General features: G+C 39.3%; 1 protein-coding gene across 1 annotated transcript in view; it reads right to left on the reverse strand.

Moving 5' to 3' along the window:
• Positions 1 to 16289, reverse strand: part of prdm16 (PR domain containing 16) — a 416607-nt gene extending 400318 nt beyond the window's left edge. The window contains exons 1-2 of the mRNA XM_052039002.1: positions 16280 to 16289; positions 15346 to 15695 (exon numbers count right to left, since the gene is read on the reverse strand). Coding sequence (XP_051894962.1) covers positions 15346 to 15695; positions 16280 to 16289 — 360 coding nt within the window. The remainder of the gene's footprint in view (positions 1 to 15345; positions 15696 to 16279) is intronic.
• Between the last annotated feature and the right edge of the window lie 903 nt (positions 16290 to 17192).

Genomic DNA, 17192 nt, shown 5'->3' on the forward strand with positions numbered 1-17192 from the left:
CTATGAGCTGTTATTGCTTAATTAGCAGGATAAACTGAAGCATGATAAATGCCATTATTTACTCAGTGAAAGACCACAATCATTGTTGTTTTGACCCTTGGGGCAAAAAAGGCAAAACCCTTGATGATTTATAAGGGGTCTATGAGTGGTGCTTTCTATATCAGCAGGCAGGGGAATAATGTGCTGCAAGACTCAACATAAATTCAAAGACATCACAATAAATAAAGCATGTCATTTTTTTTCTTAATCTGAATCCCACACTGGAAATCTCTGAAAGATCCAGCACTCACTGCAGAGAATTATGGCTTTACTGCTCTACATCCTAGTGGTTGTTATTTTTCCTGTCAGATTTACTAACAAAAAGATACCAGACTGAAGCACAGCCCTTCTTTACATTAGCTATATTAATATAATGTGTCTAATGAACAGCAGTCTCCATTGATTTCATTAGCCTTGACTTTGACAATACCACAACTAGATAGAATTTGTTCACTCTTGATTCCTCAAATTGCCAATGTGTTAAGTGAATTGATTGTTACCCCAGGAATAAACTGGAGAAGGAAGCAATTCAGCAAGTTTGTTATCAGATAATTATTGGTATCTTCCAGATTTATGCTTGAGCAAAGGATCTGGCAATTCCTACTTGAATTTTTCTCACCCAGTACAGGAATGCAGTCAATGCAAGTGATCCACATCCCCCAGTAAAGAAGTTCTAATCTACCCAATACAGAGGCCCAATTAATCCAAAGCCAAGAATCCCTCTCCCATTTAATACTGTGATGTCTAATTCACCCAAGTCCTGGTGAAGTCTCACTCAATGTACATTGGTGAGAAATAACAAACTAACATCAAGGAACCTATCCTATCTAGTATTTCTGATGGTTGACTCAGTCAACTTTATCAGTACTAATGACACTGCAACACCCAAGTTACATTAGGGAGACCTAGCCATGCATTACTTGGATGGCCTATTGCATTTAGACAATTGAGACTATTGACAGGTGAGCCTAGTTCTTTCAGTTAGCAACATGGGAAACTTGGTTAATATTGTCCCTGGATGATCCAGAAGGGATGAGACAAATGCTTTGTCCCAATGATATTCCTTGCAATGTTCTGATTGAAGTCAAGAGCCTGAAACATCAAAATTATAAAATCTTCTCCTCTGGAATTTGGAATTCAGCATTGAAAGCTGGAAACAGTGCTCCCATGGAAACCCAACCCTGTCCCTTGCTTCAATCCTAGAAATGCAAATGGCCTGCCATTGCTCCAGAGGTTCTATTTATACTTACTCATTAAAGAGCTGGGCAGGATAATTTTTTTGAATGTGCTAATATTAAATTGTTGTTTCCAGTGCTGGTCAAGAGTCAGATTTCCTGAATCAGCAGGCTGAAAGGATCTACCTGACCCTGCAGCTCCACAAAACTGATGTCTCTGTCTTATACTGGGACTAAAGGAAAGGGGTAATGATGAAGGTCAGGAAGTTGTTCTTTGGTTTCCACACTATCTAACATACCTGGCCACAGCTTGTAACATTCACCACATCTGAGGATGAGAGGGACATTCAAAGGCTCCACTTATACATGCTGGCTGCAGCTTATCATGATAATGGTTGGCAAGAGCCTATGAGATGGCTTTCTCTTAGACAATCCTGTGTTTAACCAATCAGCACCCAAATCCCCAGCTTGATCCTTGTAATGCAAAAAACTGTGGTCGAGCATATGCACACACACACACACACACACACACACACACACACACACACACACACACACACACACACACACACACACACACACACAAATGCTATTAATTCCTGTACTAGAAACATTCTCTTGGTTACACTGCACTACGTCTATAGCCAGTCTCCTGCTGTTCTTGCTTGTAAATCATAAAACTGAAAGTGGGACGTGCAAGAACTCCTCCTCAGTTCTTGAAACACTTCAAAGATTAGACTAAATGCAGTACATGAAATAGAGTCATAGAGCAGGTGGAAAGATTGCAGGTGGGAATGAAAGCTGGTGTAAAAATTTTTCAACACCAGTATATTTTGGAGGTGGACAGGGTGGAAGAGGGATAGACAAATGGTACCTCACACAAAATGTTAAGTTTTCTGGATGATAAACAGTTATGTGAAGAATTATGTTTATTTGCTTGTTCAATTTGCTTGCTCATCTGATCTTCCTCAAGCACAACTCCAACTCTTTTCCTTCAAGGATGTAGCCCTCAGCTCTGTCACATTGGTGCTGAAGATATGTGACTTTCCCTGTTGCAATGGTTATTTTAGCAATGGGCAGGTTTTTGCATTCTTTCTCTGATCATTTTTTTCCCCCTAATCTTCTTTGACCTCATTTTGTTCAGAATTTCTTCCTCGGGTTCCACCCAACAAAAGGGAAAGGCAAGGTATATATGGGTATATATCCACATAGTGAGAACCTGTGGAGGTTATAATTAATATTGGGCACTTAGGTTGAATGGTGTAAGCTACTTCATGGAAAACCAGGATCATTAATGCAGTCTACAATGCCTCAAACAATGAAATGAAAAGAACAATAATGTTAATAGAGCACTCTTTGCCCTGTCCAACTTTTACCCACAAGGTTGCAGGCTGAAGGTTTGTCAAAGAATGTACCTGAACTCCATGGGTGCATCAAAGTTTTGCAAGTATTCTTGGGTCAATGCTCTAATCAAACACTAGCCCACTGATCAAGCCTCTCCTCAGAAGTGAATTGAGATCTGCACCAGCCCCAACACTATTCAGCCCTCCCATCCAAGGAATCATTAGGCACAACATGGAACAGTTTAAAATAATACCATCAAACAAGTTTCTCAAACATTAAGTGGAAACTGGTTAAAATACATTCAAGGCTATGAAGGTTTTTTAAGCTAAGCAAAACTTCTTATTATACAATGGACACCCTAAGTGACCACATAGCAAGTGAAAAATCCAGAGAACTAACATGCCAACAGCGTCTTGATTAGAAGGTGCACAAAGGACCTAATATCCAACAATCCCAATCGTACTGAGTTGCCTGATCTATGATTAAGTACGTGTATGTTTATGTGTGTAGTATGTGCACTTTTACAGTGTTTCTCACAAAGCAGTCAAATATAAATTCCTGCATATCTGGGATCTGGGTTTACTCTGTGACACAGGCATTCTTGGTTCTAATGCCTGTTTGTTCTTAAATGTATGACCCTCCCTGTTCCTGAGTCATCTGACATTTCTACATGAAAAAAATGCTCTACTAAATGGCTACTAAGTCTCAGAAATATAAAAGCCTCTTAAAATGCAGTTCTCCACCACAAATGGTTAATACCTAGACAACAAAAATAGCTGGCATAGAGACCCATACAATCTGACAAAAGATTTAACCTCAGGTAAAAAATTCAGGAATAATTCAGCAATTATTATTTGAAAATTCTATTAATAATCAACTAGGCCAGCAGGCAATTATATCACCTGTATTATTAATGGCTCTTGCGCACATTTGGGAATCATTTTCCTACTCAAGCATCACTCCTCTTCCACATAAATAAATATATTTCATTAAGTAACAATAAAATGGAGATTGAAAATAGAGACCATGTATATCAAACCAGAAAGAGGGTGTGACTGAATAAATTCAGCATCCAAAGACTGTTAGTTTTAAGTCAAGTATCTTGAAAAGAAATCTACTCTTCATATCAGGGGCAAGAGCACCTTTAGGAAATATATATGGAACTCTGTATGGAAATATGGGAGCATCATGAGATGGAAGTTTTGGTCATGCACACCAAAGTAAATATATCACAAAATATCACAGAACCATAATAGGCATGTATGATTTGTCATTGAGTACTGTTTAAGATTTTAGTTTTAACTCTATATATTGGTTTTACTGGGGAATCAAAGCCCAGTTTAACTAAGGTTGGCTCATCACTGTTTTTACTGCATTTCATCCATGGACAATTTAAGTGATTGCAATAGACTTTAAAGTTTCCTTTGCCTTTAGTATCAAGAATAGTGACCAAGAAACCACTGGATTCTTGTTAAAAATAACACTGGTTCACTTTAAGGAAGAAAATCTGCATCCTGAAACTGCTGCCACTTAGACTGTGATTCAACAAGGCTATTCATCACTACCTTCTCATCTGGGTATTAAATGCCAGTTATTAGAGATATCCTTGTACCAATAATGAATATAAAAAAGTGACTTTGTAGAATTAATGGTAATCTGCATGAAGGAATTTCTGTTAGTTGTCTTTGGACTGCAGCTACAGCCTGCAGGTCTTCATGCATCCTGAGTTGATCTCTGGTCCGGAAATGTTAGCAGTGCCCATCTGTGTGATTAGTGGTTGGTACCTTGTAGGAAGGCCCTGAAGGAGAGGCAGTAAATAATGTGACTTATCCAAGTGGGTTCCCACTGATTACCCAGCCCACTGTCGTGCCAGTGAAACTTAGTTGTCTCAGGATTGTCCAACAACAGATAATCCTCAGAACAGCATGTACTCAGCTCCCCAGTTAAGCATTGCATGGCGAATGATGTAAGTTGATGTCTATCTGATGAGAAAATTGGATCTTAACTGGAATGTCTGAAATTGTATGACTTAAAAATAGCTACAATCACATTTCACTCGAGTAATAAATAGATTTTCAGACATAAAACTGAAAAAAACCAGTATCATGCATCTGACATTCTAGGCCATTGATTCTAGAGGAAAGAGGGAGAACTAAAATAAACCGAGGTTGCTCTGTGCCTACAGCTTTCTTTACTATGATAGTTTTGTGAACTTTAAGGACATCACAGCAATCAATTTTCTTGCTCTTCTCACATCATGAGGTCTTATCCATGGCTGCTTCATAGTTCCTGATGTACAAAGACAGAAATTCAATAAACTGATGGACCCTGTCAAAGCTCATCTGCTGATAATTTACTGGTAACTGACAGGCCAGCATTATTAGTCTTTCAATCAACGTGGGAGGTTTAAAAAAATCGGAAATAGCTAAACACAGATAAACAGTTCAGTATCAGTGAACTCCAGCTTGTCCAATGACTGAGGAGCATGTATATTCCTAAGGTTTAACATCTCACAGGTTTGCTTGGCTTATTGTATATTCATTGTATAATGTCAAGCCAGAACAAGCTCTGGGCTCCTCCATACTCATGCACATCCCCCCAACCCCCAGCCCCCCCCAAACCCCAAATGAGTCAGAGGACTGAGACACACGGATAAGGTTTCTTGTCCAACTTAGTCAATTTCAACCACACTTCTTTCATTTATTTGGTATCTTCCAAACAGTGAAAAAAATTCAAAGCAGTTCCTAGGAGAATATTAACCGGAAACTGACACTTAGTCATATAAAGAAATGTTAGGCAAAGAGTTTCTTTTAAGAAGCAAATTAAAGAAGAAAGAAAGATGAAGATGTTTCAGCAGGGAATTCCCGTGCTTAGGGTCTTAGTAACTGAAGGTACAAGAGAGTGATTAAATTTGATTAATTCTCAGTCAGTCAGATTGCTCCAAATTGTTCTTGGGCTCAATAAAGGAAAAGCTAGGCAGAATGTTGTTCTCCTGCTTGTAATCACATATACACACAAGAAAGTGGACACTGGGGAGGATAAACATCATGCCACTTTCATCCCTTGTCATTGTATAATTTAACGACACTCACTATCCAGTCATACCCATGAAGTCCTCTTGATTTTCCACTAAGTGTCCAGGAACTGAGGAAACACCCTACAAAGAATCAAGAGGATTGGGCTGGCACATCAAGGAGATTAAATTTGCCACGAGTATGTTTATCTGTGCATTTGAATGTGGATTTCTAGGCAGCAGCTGAAACAAATTACCAGTGCAGATGAAACTTGGCAAACTCTTAAGTAAAGATACGGAGAAGCTGGGATTAAATTGCAACTCATTACACAACCAGGATGATTGAAAGAAAAGAAGTAACTGATAGGGTCTACATACTTCTCTTAACACATTTTATAAAATATTTATGTGAGACTACATTTGCTCTTTGAAGTGGATATTAGCTTCATCATCAGAGTTGCCATCTTCCTGATTAAACTATGATCAATCTAACGCCCATTCTATCAGAGATCCCATGGAATTATTCAAAAAAGAGCAGGGAGTTCACCCCATCATCTAATTTCTTAATCATTGTCAGTAAAACTGATTATACAGCCAGTTATCTTTTCCTTGTTTGTGTGAACATGCTGTGAGTAAATCCACTGGTGCCTTTCAATCCAGTTGTCCAACTTATTTTCCCTTCCTCCTCACTCTCCCTTCTCTCTCCTCAGATCTCAAATAAAGAAACATGAAAGATTCCATAATAAAAACTGAAAATGCTGGAAATATTTATCAGGTCAGGCAGTATCTGCTGAGAGAGAAACAGAGTTAACATGTCAGTTCAATGACTTTTCATCAGAACTGGAAAAGTTTGTCACTTTTTCAATACTGTTGGCCCTGCTGAGTATTTTCAGCATTTTCTGTTTTTACTTCAGATTTCCAGCATCTATAATTTTTGGCTTTTCAATTAAACTTTTTACAACTGATTTCAGCATCCATTCTTGGATTAGTTAACTGATATATTATACAGGCTTCTTGTTTCCATTCTTCATCCAGTGACTTTGAAGAAAATGCATCTCTTGTGAGCAATACTGAGGAAAGGATCGGGTTTTGCTGTGATGTCTTCTGCAGACCAACAGCCTGTATCAACCAAAAACACTGCCTTCGCCTGTACAACACTGAATGACCACTAAGCAGAGCCCATGTTAGGATTAAACCTCCTCTTTTCATTGGCTGATTTCTGCAAATGTGGACTATACAACAGAGGGAGATGGACAGCAATCAGGAGCAAGAACCTCATCTGGTTTCTTTTCTATTCTCTTTTGTTTATAGAAACTTAAAGTTATTGTACTAAACCTGGAGTCATCTCAACTGAGATCAGCAAACTAAACAGAAACTAGGAATCAAATCTGAGGTCTTTCTGGTCTATTTGGTTCTGTACCATAATGAGCAGTAGGCTTACTAATAAATCAAAGTGAGGAGCGCTCAGTTGCTTGTTAAATCCACTGATTTAAATTGGTTTTACATTAACATAAATCCTACATTTGAACTGCTTTTTATATCTTACTTTTAGGGAAAGGTATCTGTCTCTTTGTTGGCCTTGTCTGTCAATGAGACAGCACCTGTATCTTCTTGTGATAACCTCTGAATCAGGTATCATCCGATAACAGGGTCCCCAGATATACTGGGAACAGGTTTGAACTAAATCTTGGTGTTGGCAAGGCTGTGAAGGTCGATTGATTAGTCATGGGAACCAGTGGAATGGTTATTTTGCTTTGAGGTGTGGCTGTTTAATCCTGCCCAACTCTTTCAACACAAAGCTATCAAAGGCAAGGGAAAATCAATATTAGGATCCCTTTCAATAGAGAACCTGGACCTTGTTCCCTCACTCCAAGGTGTCCTTCAATTTAAATTTGTAGATTATCTTTTATTATGTAATATGTCACAGAGGTGTCCTGAAAGTCTGAAGATAGAGTCAGACTTTTATCAGCTTGCCTCTCAAAGTGCTGTCAGTAAACAATGGTGTCTGATAGAATATACAGACCAGAAAAGAGTCTTGCTGAGACTGTGTATCTAAACACCCTTAAAAAGATTCTGTTTGAACTGTTCTTTTCTGCAGCATTGTCCTTCCTTTCATGAGAAGGCACTGGCTCATATTTCAGTGCTGCTTCACGTACATTTACCCTTCTAGAGTTACATTTGGAGAATGGCCACTGAAACCCCTCAGATGTACCCAGCATCCATTTTCTCTCTTCTGTTGTCTCCAACACTCTTCCATCTTTGTCATTCAACCTCCAGTTTTCCCTCCAGAGCTAGCTCCTTAAACACCTGCATCTATCAACTTATTTTCTCTGCATTTCTGATTCTTTTTAAGCCCAACATTTTGATCAAAAACTTTGACAGCACTCTTAAACTCTCAGTACCTCCATTTATTTCTATTTCTGAAATTCCTTGGAATTTTGATTTTGCATCAAAGACACTAAATAAATAAAAATAATTTCTGTTGGCTGACGAAAGAGGTCATCTGCCTTGAGTGACCATTGTAAATCAGTGTTTACCACAGCAACATCTGCTGACTCTGCTCTCACAGGTTCACTTCCCAGTGTGGTTTGGGATATGATAGCATTTCAGAAAGTGTGAGTTTGAGTCACATCTTGGAAGGTTGAGAATCTAAATTTACCTTTAAGTCTGGGAATAAAGAACAAGCATCAGTAAAGAAGTAAGAAGAAAATCAAGAGGGAAAGAAGGAGACACAGATATCATTGGTAGAGGAGGTAAAGGAGAATCTTAAGAGATTCTATATTAAGAGCAAAGGGGTAAGGGGTAACTAGGGAGAGAATAGGACCATTAAGAATCAGTGCAGGTATCTATGCGTGAAGTCACAGGGCACAGTCTAAAATAAATACTTGTCATCTGTATTTACTGTGGAGAAGATCATGGAAGCAAGGGAATTCAAGAAAAAGAACAGTGATGTTTGCAGATGACACTAAAACTGGTGGTATGGTGGACAATGAAGAAGGTTGTCTAGGGACACAATCAGATCTAGATCAACTAGGAAAGTGGGCCAAGGAATGACAGATGGAATTTAACTCAGACAACTGTGAAGTGATGCATTTTGGGAAGTTAAACCAGGGCAGGACATGCATAGTGAATGACAGGGCCCTGTGGAGTGTTGTAGAACAGAGAGGCCTTGGGGTACAAGTACATAGTTCCCCGAAAGTGGTGACACAGGTAGACAAGGTGGTGAAGAAGGCATAATGCACACTTGCCTTCATTGGATGGGGCATTGAGTACAAGAGCTGGGATGTCCTGTTTCATCCATACAAGACATTGGTGAGACAACAACTAGAGTATTGCGTATACTATACAAAGGATGTGATTAAGCTGGAGAGGGTGCAGAAAAGATTCACAAGGATGTTGCCAGGAATGGAGAGCTTGAGTTATAACGAGAGACTGGAGAATGGCTGGGACTGCATTTCCTGAAGCAAAGGAGGCTGAGGGGTGACCTTCTAGAGATTTATAATATCATGAGGGGCATAGGTAAGGTGGATGGTCACAGTCTCTTTCCCAGGGTAGGGGGGTGGGTATAAACGTAAAGGGCACAGATTTAAGGTGAGAGGGGAAAGATTTAAAGGGGACCTGACAGGCAAGTTTTTCTCACAGAGGGTGGTGGGTATATGGAACGAGCTTCCAGAGGAAGTGGTAGAGGCAGGTACAATTACAATGCTTAAAAGTCATTTGAACAGGTAAATAGTTAGGAAAGGTTTAGAGGGATATGGGCCAAATGCAGGCAAATGGGACCAGCACGGGAAGATAGCTTGGTCAGTATGGATGAGTTGGGCCAAAGGGCCTGTCTCCACGCATGATTCTATGACATAAACATATCCATGAAGTTCCTGGATTGTTTTTAAAATCTAACTGATTTATTAATGATACTTAAGGAAAGAAACCTCAATAATATTTAAATGCACTCTGACATGGACCAACAAACCACACAGTCCATAGACCAACCACACACTATGTGAGTAACTTCACTTCAAGACTGCAATGGTTTAAGAATGTGGCTCGCTAATTCAAGCAACTGGGAAGGGGCATTAAATGTTGTCCCTGGCAGTGATGCCCACATCCTGGAAAGAATAAAAACATCCTTTACCAGTGAGGTTGGGTCCTATATGTCTATTGAAGTAAACTAGCAAACTGTTTAGTTTTATCAAATTGTTACAAACAAAAAGGTCCACCATCACCCAGGACAGCTGGCGATAGCCAATTAACAATGTCTTTGGTAGCATCCCATGTATTCCATGAATGGAATTTTTAAAAAGGAATCAGAGAAAAGGAAGCAGGAGCAGATACTCTGGCTGACTTTATTTCCTCTCTCCTTAACCATGGAGCACCAAGGGAATTTCTTGTGACCTTTGTAGTGCTATAACTGCAGACTGTAGATGCAAATCAGGAACCAAAATGTGTCAGCTTTTTGGTGAGTTCCACACTAGGAAATGGAGCAGGTTCAAGTGGATTTAAACAAATGAATTTGTGTTTGACTGCATCTAACTCCATAATTTAGGAAAAAACAAAAAAATCTGTTTTGTTAAATTTGCATGTGTTCTGGATTATAGGGGTTGTTTATGGAGGAGATTGGACTGGGACAAAGGGTAGCAAACCAAGTTTCATTCTACCATCAACTCCTGAGAATGATAATGATATTTGTCCAAAAGTTCCATCTTGGGGGTTTGAGATGTGAGTGCGGGAGGGAGCACATTGCTGCTCCTATGAGCAGTCCCTGACTTATTGTGCATATTAGAAAATAAAAAATGGAGTCTTACTTAACACAAATTAGTGCATTTAAGCAAAAAAAAACAGCCCCATCCAACTAACTAAAATGATTCCAGATACTATGCCACCACAGCAGGCAGGAATTCTGGTCTTTATGTTAGCCAAAACTTGCAGTCTTCCATCCAGCAAATATAATGATTGGAAGACTTTGAGCCAAAAAGCATTGGTGTAAATGCCCCCTATTCCTGCAGTGATTACACCTTCAGTGAAGTAAAAATTCTGAATTCTCTTCCCCTTTCATTTGAATTTAATTTATAGTTTTACAGATTTCTAGCACCTGCACTATATTGCTTTTTAATTTAAGAACATAAGAAATAGAAGCAAGAACTATTGAGCTCCTTCTGCCTCCTCTGCATTCTGTAAAATTAAGGTTGATTTTTATCTCAGAGCCTTTTTTCTCTACTAACCCCAATCTCTGCTTGAATACCCTCAGTGGCAGAGCTTCCACAGCTTACACCCCTGGTTGTAGACACCCATTCAAGGGAAGCATTATCTCTACATCTACCCTGTCAAGCTCCTTTTGAGTTTTGTATGTTTTTGGATAGGTCTTTGGTGTAGGCTTTCCTTTACCCGATATAGTTTAGTTTTCAACCATGACTGAAGCCTAATCTATGTACAGAAGTGAAAAATCAGATACTTCTGCAGGATTCCAATTCTCATCTTAAAAAGCAACCTGCCTCATCATTCTTTATCATTACTTAAAATGATAGACAAATACATTTTTACGCAACTCCTATATCACAATGGATCAGTTTCCTGACGGACTCTGACATTTCTAATGGAGCTGTTACAGAACAAAAATACTTATTTTACATTAAAGGTCTGGTCTTGTCTTGTTAGCCATCTGAGGAAGAGAAGGAAGGGGTAGAAGGAGATATTATTTCTGTTCTTGTCTTGCTCTGGTGATAACAGGCCAACTCATTCTACCCGAGGACAGCATGGTTGTGGTCTTTCCAGTAATGGTCTTAAGGTCCAATTTATGTCCAAAATGTTCCAACATGCAAATAAGACATCAAAATGGTGTATCTGAAAGCTTTGGTGAACTCATGCAGATCCCACCAGCTACCCTTGACAACTACCCAATTTGGACCTAGAAAAGGTGATGCTAATCCTAATACTGACATTCAGCAATGATGCCACATGAAAGTTGAAGTTTACATTAATTGTATTGGTATTGGCTCTTGGATAGAGCAATCCTAAACCAATTCCATTGGTCAACTCCATTCCATAACTCTACTTGTTCATCGATTTGATATATTTTTCCAAATAGCCTTGAAGAGTTACAATAGTTTCTGCCTCAGTCACGTTTTTGGCAACACATTCCATATTCCAACAGCCTTTGAATTAATTAATCTGAAATCTTCCTACTCCCTGAGGGAGAATTTTGGTTGGATGCCCTTTGAAGCTGTCTCTGCAACCAGAAGAAATCAATCATTGGAAAAATGCTTTCTATGGTGACCAACAAACGTCATTTCAAGGGTCTGCTGCTGCAAAATTCTGTTGCTTTGTGGATCCAAGACACAAGAGAACCAACATATTCAGATGTCTTTCTTTCTCTTGCTCTGCTAAGTAGGGGAAAACACATGTTGTGGTCCAGATTGTGGGTCATGTGAAGAGTGGAGGACATAAAGTTGAGTTGAGGGGGGGGGGGCATGGGAGAGAGTGGGATAGGATAAAGACATCAATCAGAAAGATATCAAGATCTTGATGATCAGTGCCCATGAGAGTTATAATTGCCTCCTTGGAGGAGAGGGGCCAAAGTTGTGATTGGGATGGGGTTTGGGGGAATGGGGTGCAACTGCAGTGGTGGTTATGGGGGTGCAAGTGACAGCACTTTGTGACATGTTTTTAACTAAGGCACCTAACTGAGACAGAATCCCAACTGGAATCTGGTCAGGTAATAATATTTCAGGTGTTCCAAAGCAGGCCTCTCTAGTCCGTGAAGGCCCATGTGCATAGGCACAGAGGATTTGATAAGAAAAGAATGGACTTTGTGACATGCAGTAAATCCTGATTTAGGTTACTAATCTGATTTCATAAAATGTTCAAATATATATGTTGCACTTAAACATTGAGCTCCACAATAAAATTTCCAGGCCTGTGTCTTTCTCTGTTCACCCTCTATTCACTGTTCTATAAACTCTTCTTATTTTTAAAACCCATTATTATGCCTTCTTAGAATTAAACTTCTCTGATCCAGAATAAGAGTTTTAGGGTTAAAAACTTATCTTCAGTTGGATGCGAAAAGCACATGTATTTTGTGGTGGCTGCTATCCCCATTGACACAAAGAATGGGTAAGAAGTATTGGCCTCACCAGCAACACCGACATCTGAGAAAAGGAAAAAAAATTTCTGCTTTGAAATTCAGTTCCTTCTTCCAATGGAAGTAACACCTCTCAGTGTAAGTGCAAAATGGATCTTTCTTTTGCAAAATAAAATCATTTGTTGTTGAAAGGCGTTTAAGATGTACAAGAGAATGTAAGTCAGAATTTTTAATTCAAATGAACATACATTCAATCCATTAACTACAGAGGTGACAACACTCTGCAGCCTCACCTGAACTTACAGAGCAAATGACAGCCTCATTTAAGCTCTTGAGTAATATGAGTGTAATATAATGTTGCTTATAAGACCCACTTAATGGCTTTTAAATAGGCGATTTCTGATACAACACATTTATGTCTGTGAAAAATGGACAGAGAATGGATAAGGCCTGGAGCTATTCATCCAATAGATTAAATTGTCTGTCTTGGTAGAATGGGTCTAAATTAATCCTTGGAGCTTCCTGTTCCCGGAGGCTGTGAGCTTCCATCCCCCTCTGTGGTTCTAGACCTAATGCCATGGCAATTTTACATTCAAAGTGTGCTGTTGGTAGTAGGTGCCTGTAGGACCCTGCCCTCACAGGTACAAAATTCTACTGTATAGGAGCTGAATCATGCCATTCCAGCAGTGCCCCTGTATCAAAGATTTTGCATGTGCTAAGAGCAGTCGTGAGTAAAGTGAACCTCAAATAACAGACATAAAGAAATCTATGTCCACGATTGTTAGAAAAAAATCAGAAACCCTGAGTGGGTTATAGAGAAGGATGAAAGGATCAGAGTGAAGTGCACAGAGAATAACAGACAATGAAGACTGGCAGACACCAACATTCACAGAAATGTGAAACACACATTTGTCTTCTCATATTAAAATGGTGATTGTAGAGGTAGCCCTGACATCAGGGTGGTTCTGTATAAAGGGAGCAATGTCTCCCTCAGATAAACTTAGTACTCTGTCATGAAATAGTTTTGTTATGCACTTCATTGATCAAAGTAGCAGCTATTATATAAGTTTAGCATTGTCCCTTCTGCTGTTTGGCATGAGGTTTGCAATTTTAATTGGATCACAGATGGACTTTTGACATAGAAGGATTAATGCAGCACCACACAAATAATGGGGCAGTTCTAATCTATCAGATGTGATCAAAGTCTTAACAGAACAATGGTACACAATCTTCAGCCATATCATATCACTTTTATTGGATAGTCTGGTAGTTGTCATTCTTCTAGTTGCTTTGAAAACAATTTTTATATTGTGTTGCAGAGTACAGGCACAGGCTCAATAATTATTTTTCGTCTTTTTGGGTCATTGTTCTCTGAAAAGGGAAAGTGTGCAATCATATTGACAAATATCAGACAATATGACAAGATCATGAACAGAAGTGAGAAAACTTTAAAACATGGATTGGATCATAATGCTGATATTGACACAATCCTAATTAAATGCTTATAACCTGTAACACTTTCAATATCACTCATTGCTTAAAGCCTCACTATTACAAAGTAACACATCATTTAACTCACTAGGAGCAATGCCACAGGGATTTCCTAGTTTACACTGAGGCAAGTCTGCCACAAATTTGTCACACATTAAAAATAAAACCATTTATTTCCTCCTGGTTTCTCTTAACCATTGAATTACTTCTGGGAATGCCAAATTAGCATCAAAGCAACAATATATTGGGTTCTCCTTATGGTGATACACCTATTAAAATCCAGAGTGGTATTTCACCACCAAAATTAACATTGTTCAATGCAAGGCATGAACCCTGTTGTAACAAAGCAGTGGTTTCTCCAACTATTGTGAGGAATGCCCAGGATTCACCATATATGCAACTAATATCCAGTCATGCCCTGACCTCACCATAATGGAAACTTACTGACAGACATTACTCCAAAACAGTCACAACTGCCAAGTAGCACGTTGAAATGAAAACATAGTTATAATGCAAATTTGATCTCAGTTCTCAGAGCTGCAACAATACGAACTGGGAAAGCCGTGAAATGCCTTTGAAAAATCGCTTATATATTAAAATCAAACATCTGAGACATTATAAAACGTACCATGTGAAAATATTTAGGACAGATAATTTACAGAAGGATCCTGTCATGTTTTTGCACTTTTTCATCAATAATGTTTTATTGATGGATGAATGGGACTCTTTATAAAGTATATTTCTTCAACTCCTTTGTCTGCCCTACTTGTCCAGTGCACCAGTCCACTGACAACAGAAGTATGATCCACCCTCCGCTTGAAAGAAGCACAAGATCATGCTCAAGTGAATATTTACTTTAAGCTTTTCCATCTTCCACACCAACGAGAGAACCCATTGAAACAATGGAATCTCACTTTATTTTGAGACAATAAGAGAAACACTCAAAAAGTGACCCATAAGTACCCTATACTCCTTTTTCTGTTGTACAGCTCTGGCCCAAAGTCTCTACAAGCCATAAGAGCCAGGAAAATTGAGGACAATGCCCCTTCAGAGATATAAACTTTGTTTTATACATATTAAAGGCTGTGGGAAAACGGTTAGGATGCTGCCTGTGGCAAACTGCCAGAGTAAAATTGTCATAAATCTGAACAGTACTGCAAAGCCCAATTAAACAGGAGCAATAATAAATCAATAATTGTGTGACTCACCTCCCATCCAAAGTTTGGATCCTTTAGTGTCACCCTCTGAACTCCTGCATAAGGACCAAATTTGTCTCCTACTTCATGCTTCTTCTTGGCCCAAATCCCTAATCCAGCTCCAGGAATTGAAGACTCCCTCAGCTCGAAGTCAGGCGGGATTGGAATGTCTTCAGGAATGTAGACAGGTGCTTCATACGGGGATCCTTCTTTTGGGGTAAATTCATTGCTGGTGGGAAGTGGAGATGGTGGGCCCACAGGAATCGGGGACATGATACTCTCTTCTGTTTCTTCTCCTCCACTCTCTCCAGCTGGTGGCTCTGGATCTGTCTCATACATATTATCAACCACTTCACTGTCACCTAAACATTGGGATAAGAAACAAAGAATAAGATGAAGGAACTTGCTAAACTACAAATGTCTTTTACATGTTTTACATCAAAGCTATGATGTTTGGTCCCTTTATGTCCTTTTTCCTCTTCCCTCAGCAACCTCCAAAAGCCCCAAACCCCAAGATCTAGGCATTTCTCCTGATCTGTTTTCTTCTTCATCATCCCTTTCCTTTGTTCTGTTTGTGACAATGTCTTCATCTTGCAGGGCCTAAGATTTGACATTCTTTCCCAAACTTCTTAACCTCTTCACTTCTCTTTCTTTCTAAGAACCTCTCTTTGACCAAAATTATAGAAATATTTCTAAATATTTTTTAACATGGCTGTGAAGGACCCTGGGACACTTTACCATTTTAAAACATTGTTCTGGATTACATTCCATGAGATTAGTATTTGCACATCATTATACCATCAAATCTAACTTGCTTCTGCTGGCACGAAACATCTGTGGGAAAACTGGAGCACTGAGTGTTTCTGAGAATTGGATTTCACAGGGCAAATAATACCTGGCCTGCTGTTTCTACTACAAACAGCTTGAATTCATCTAAGATACTCACCCACAGCCATAGACCATTTCAACTGCTTTATTTACTGAACATCAGCCAGCAGGTTGATTGTGAAAGTCACCAAAAATGAAGTCTAATCTTGCTCTCTTCCATAAACATTCCTGAAATGTGACCCCTTGTTTCTGTTTATAAGTTTCTGGCTGTGTCTTCCTCTCATCATTGTCTCATGATCTTGCTTATTCAATTCTGATAAAGGATGTATTAAATCTTTGCCTTGGTGTACTCTTCAGTGTCTCATCCTTCTTTTCTTGTAACAATCCTCTCTGATCTCCTCCCTCCCAAACCTTCCATAGTAACACGGAGACACAAGAGATTCTGCAGATGCTGGAATCTGGAGCAACACACACAGAAAATGCTGGAGGAGCTCAGCAGGTCAGGCAGCATCTACAGAGAGAAATAAACAGTCGACATATCGGGTTGAGACCCTTCATCGGGACTGGAAAGGAAGAGGGCAGAAGCCAGAATAAGAAGGTTGGGGGAGAGGGAGGAGCACACAAGGCAGGTGATAGGTGAGTTCAGTGAGTCCAGGTGAGAGGAAGAAGGTAGGTGAGTGGGGGAGGGGGAGATTAAGAACTCCAGCACTTTTTGTGTGTGTTCTTCTGTAGTAACAGTTAATGTTGTCCTCTCTCAATGAAGTTGGGAATCAGATTTTTTTTCTTTGCTCTTCCAAGGCGTTGGATCAATTGAAAGAATTCTTCGGTCCACCTCTGCTGAAACTGTTGAGGAAGACCAGGGAGCGAATGAACTGGTCCTCCAGCACACCTGTAAGACTTGGTTGAATGATAGGTAATGCAATCACCTTTTGAGTTAAGCGAAGGACAGACATCCCAAAGGTTTAAAGGCCCATAATCAAAAATTCTAATACAAAAAATGAAGAAGGAATAAGTGCAAGATATGCCAAAAA

The sequence above is a fragment of the Pristis pectinata genome, chromosome 26 (assembly GCF_009764475.1).
Source record: "Pristis pectinata isolate sPriPec2 chromosome 26, sPriPec2.1.pri, whole genome shotgun sequence".
Classification (NCBI taxonomy): domain Eukaryota; kingdom Metazoa; phylum Chordata; class Chondrichthyes; order Rhinopristiformes; family Pristidae; genus Pristis; species Pristis pectinata.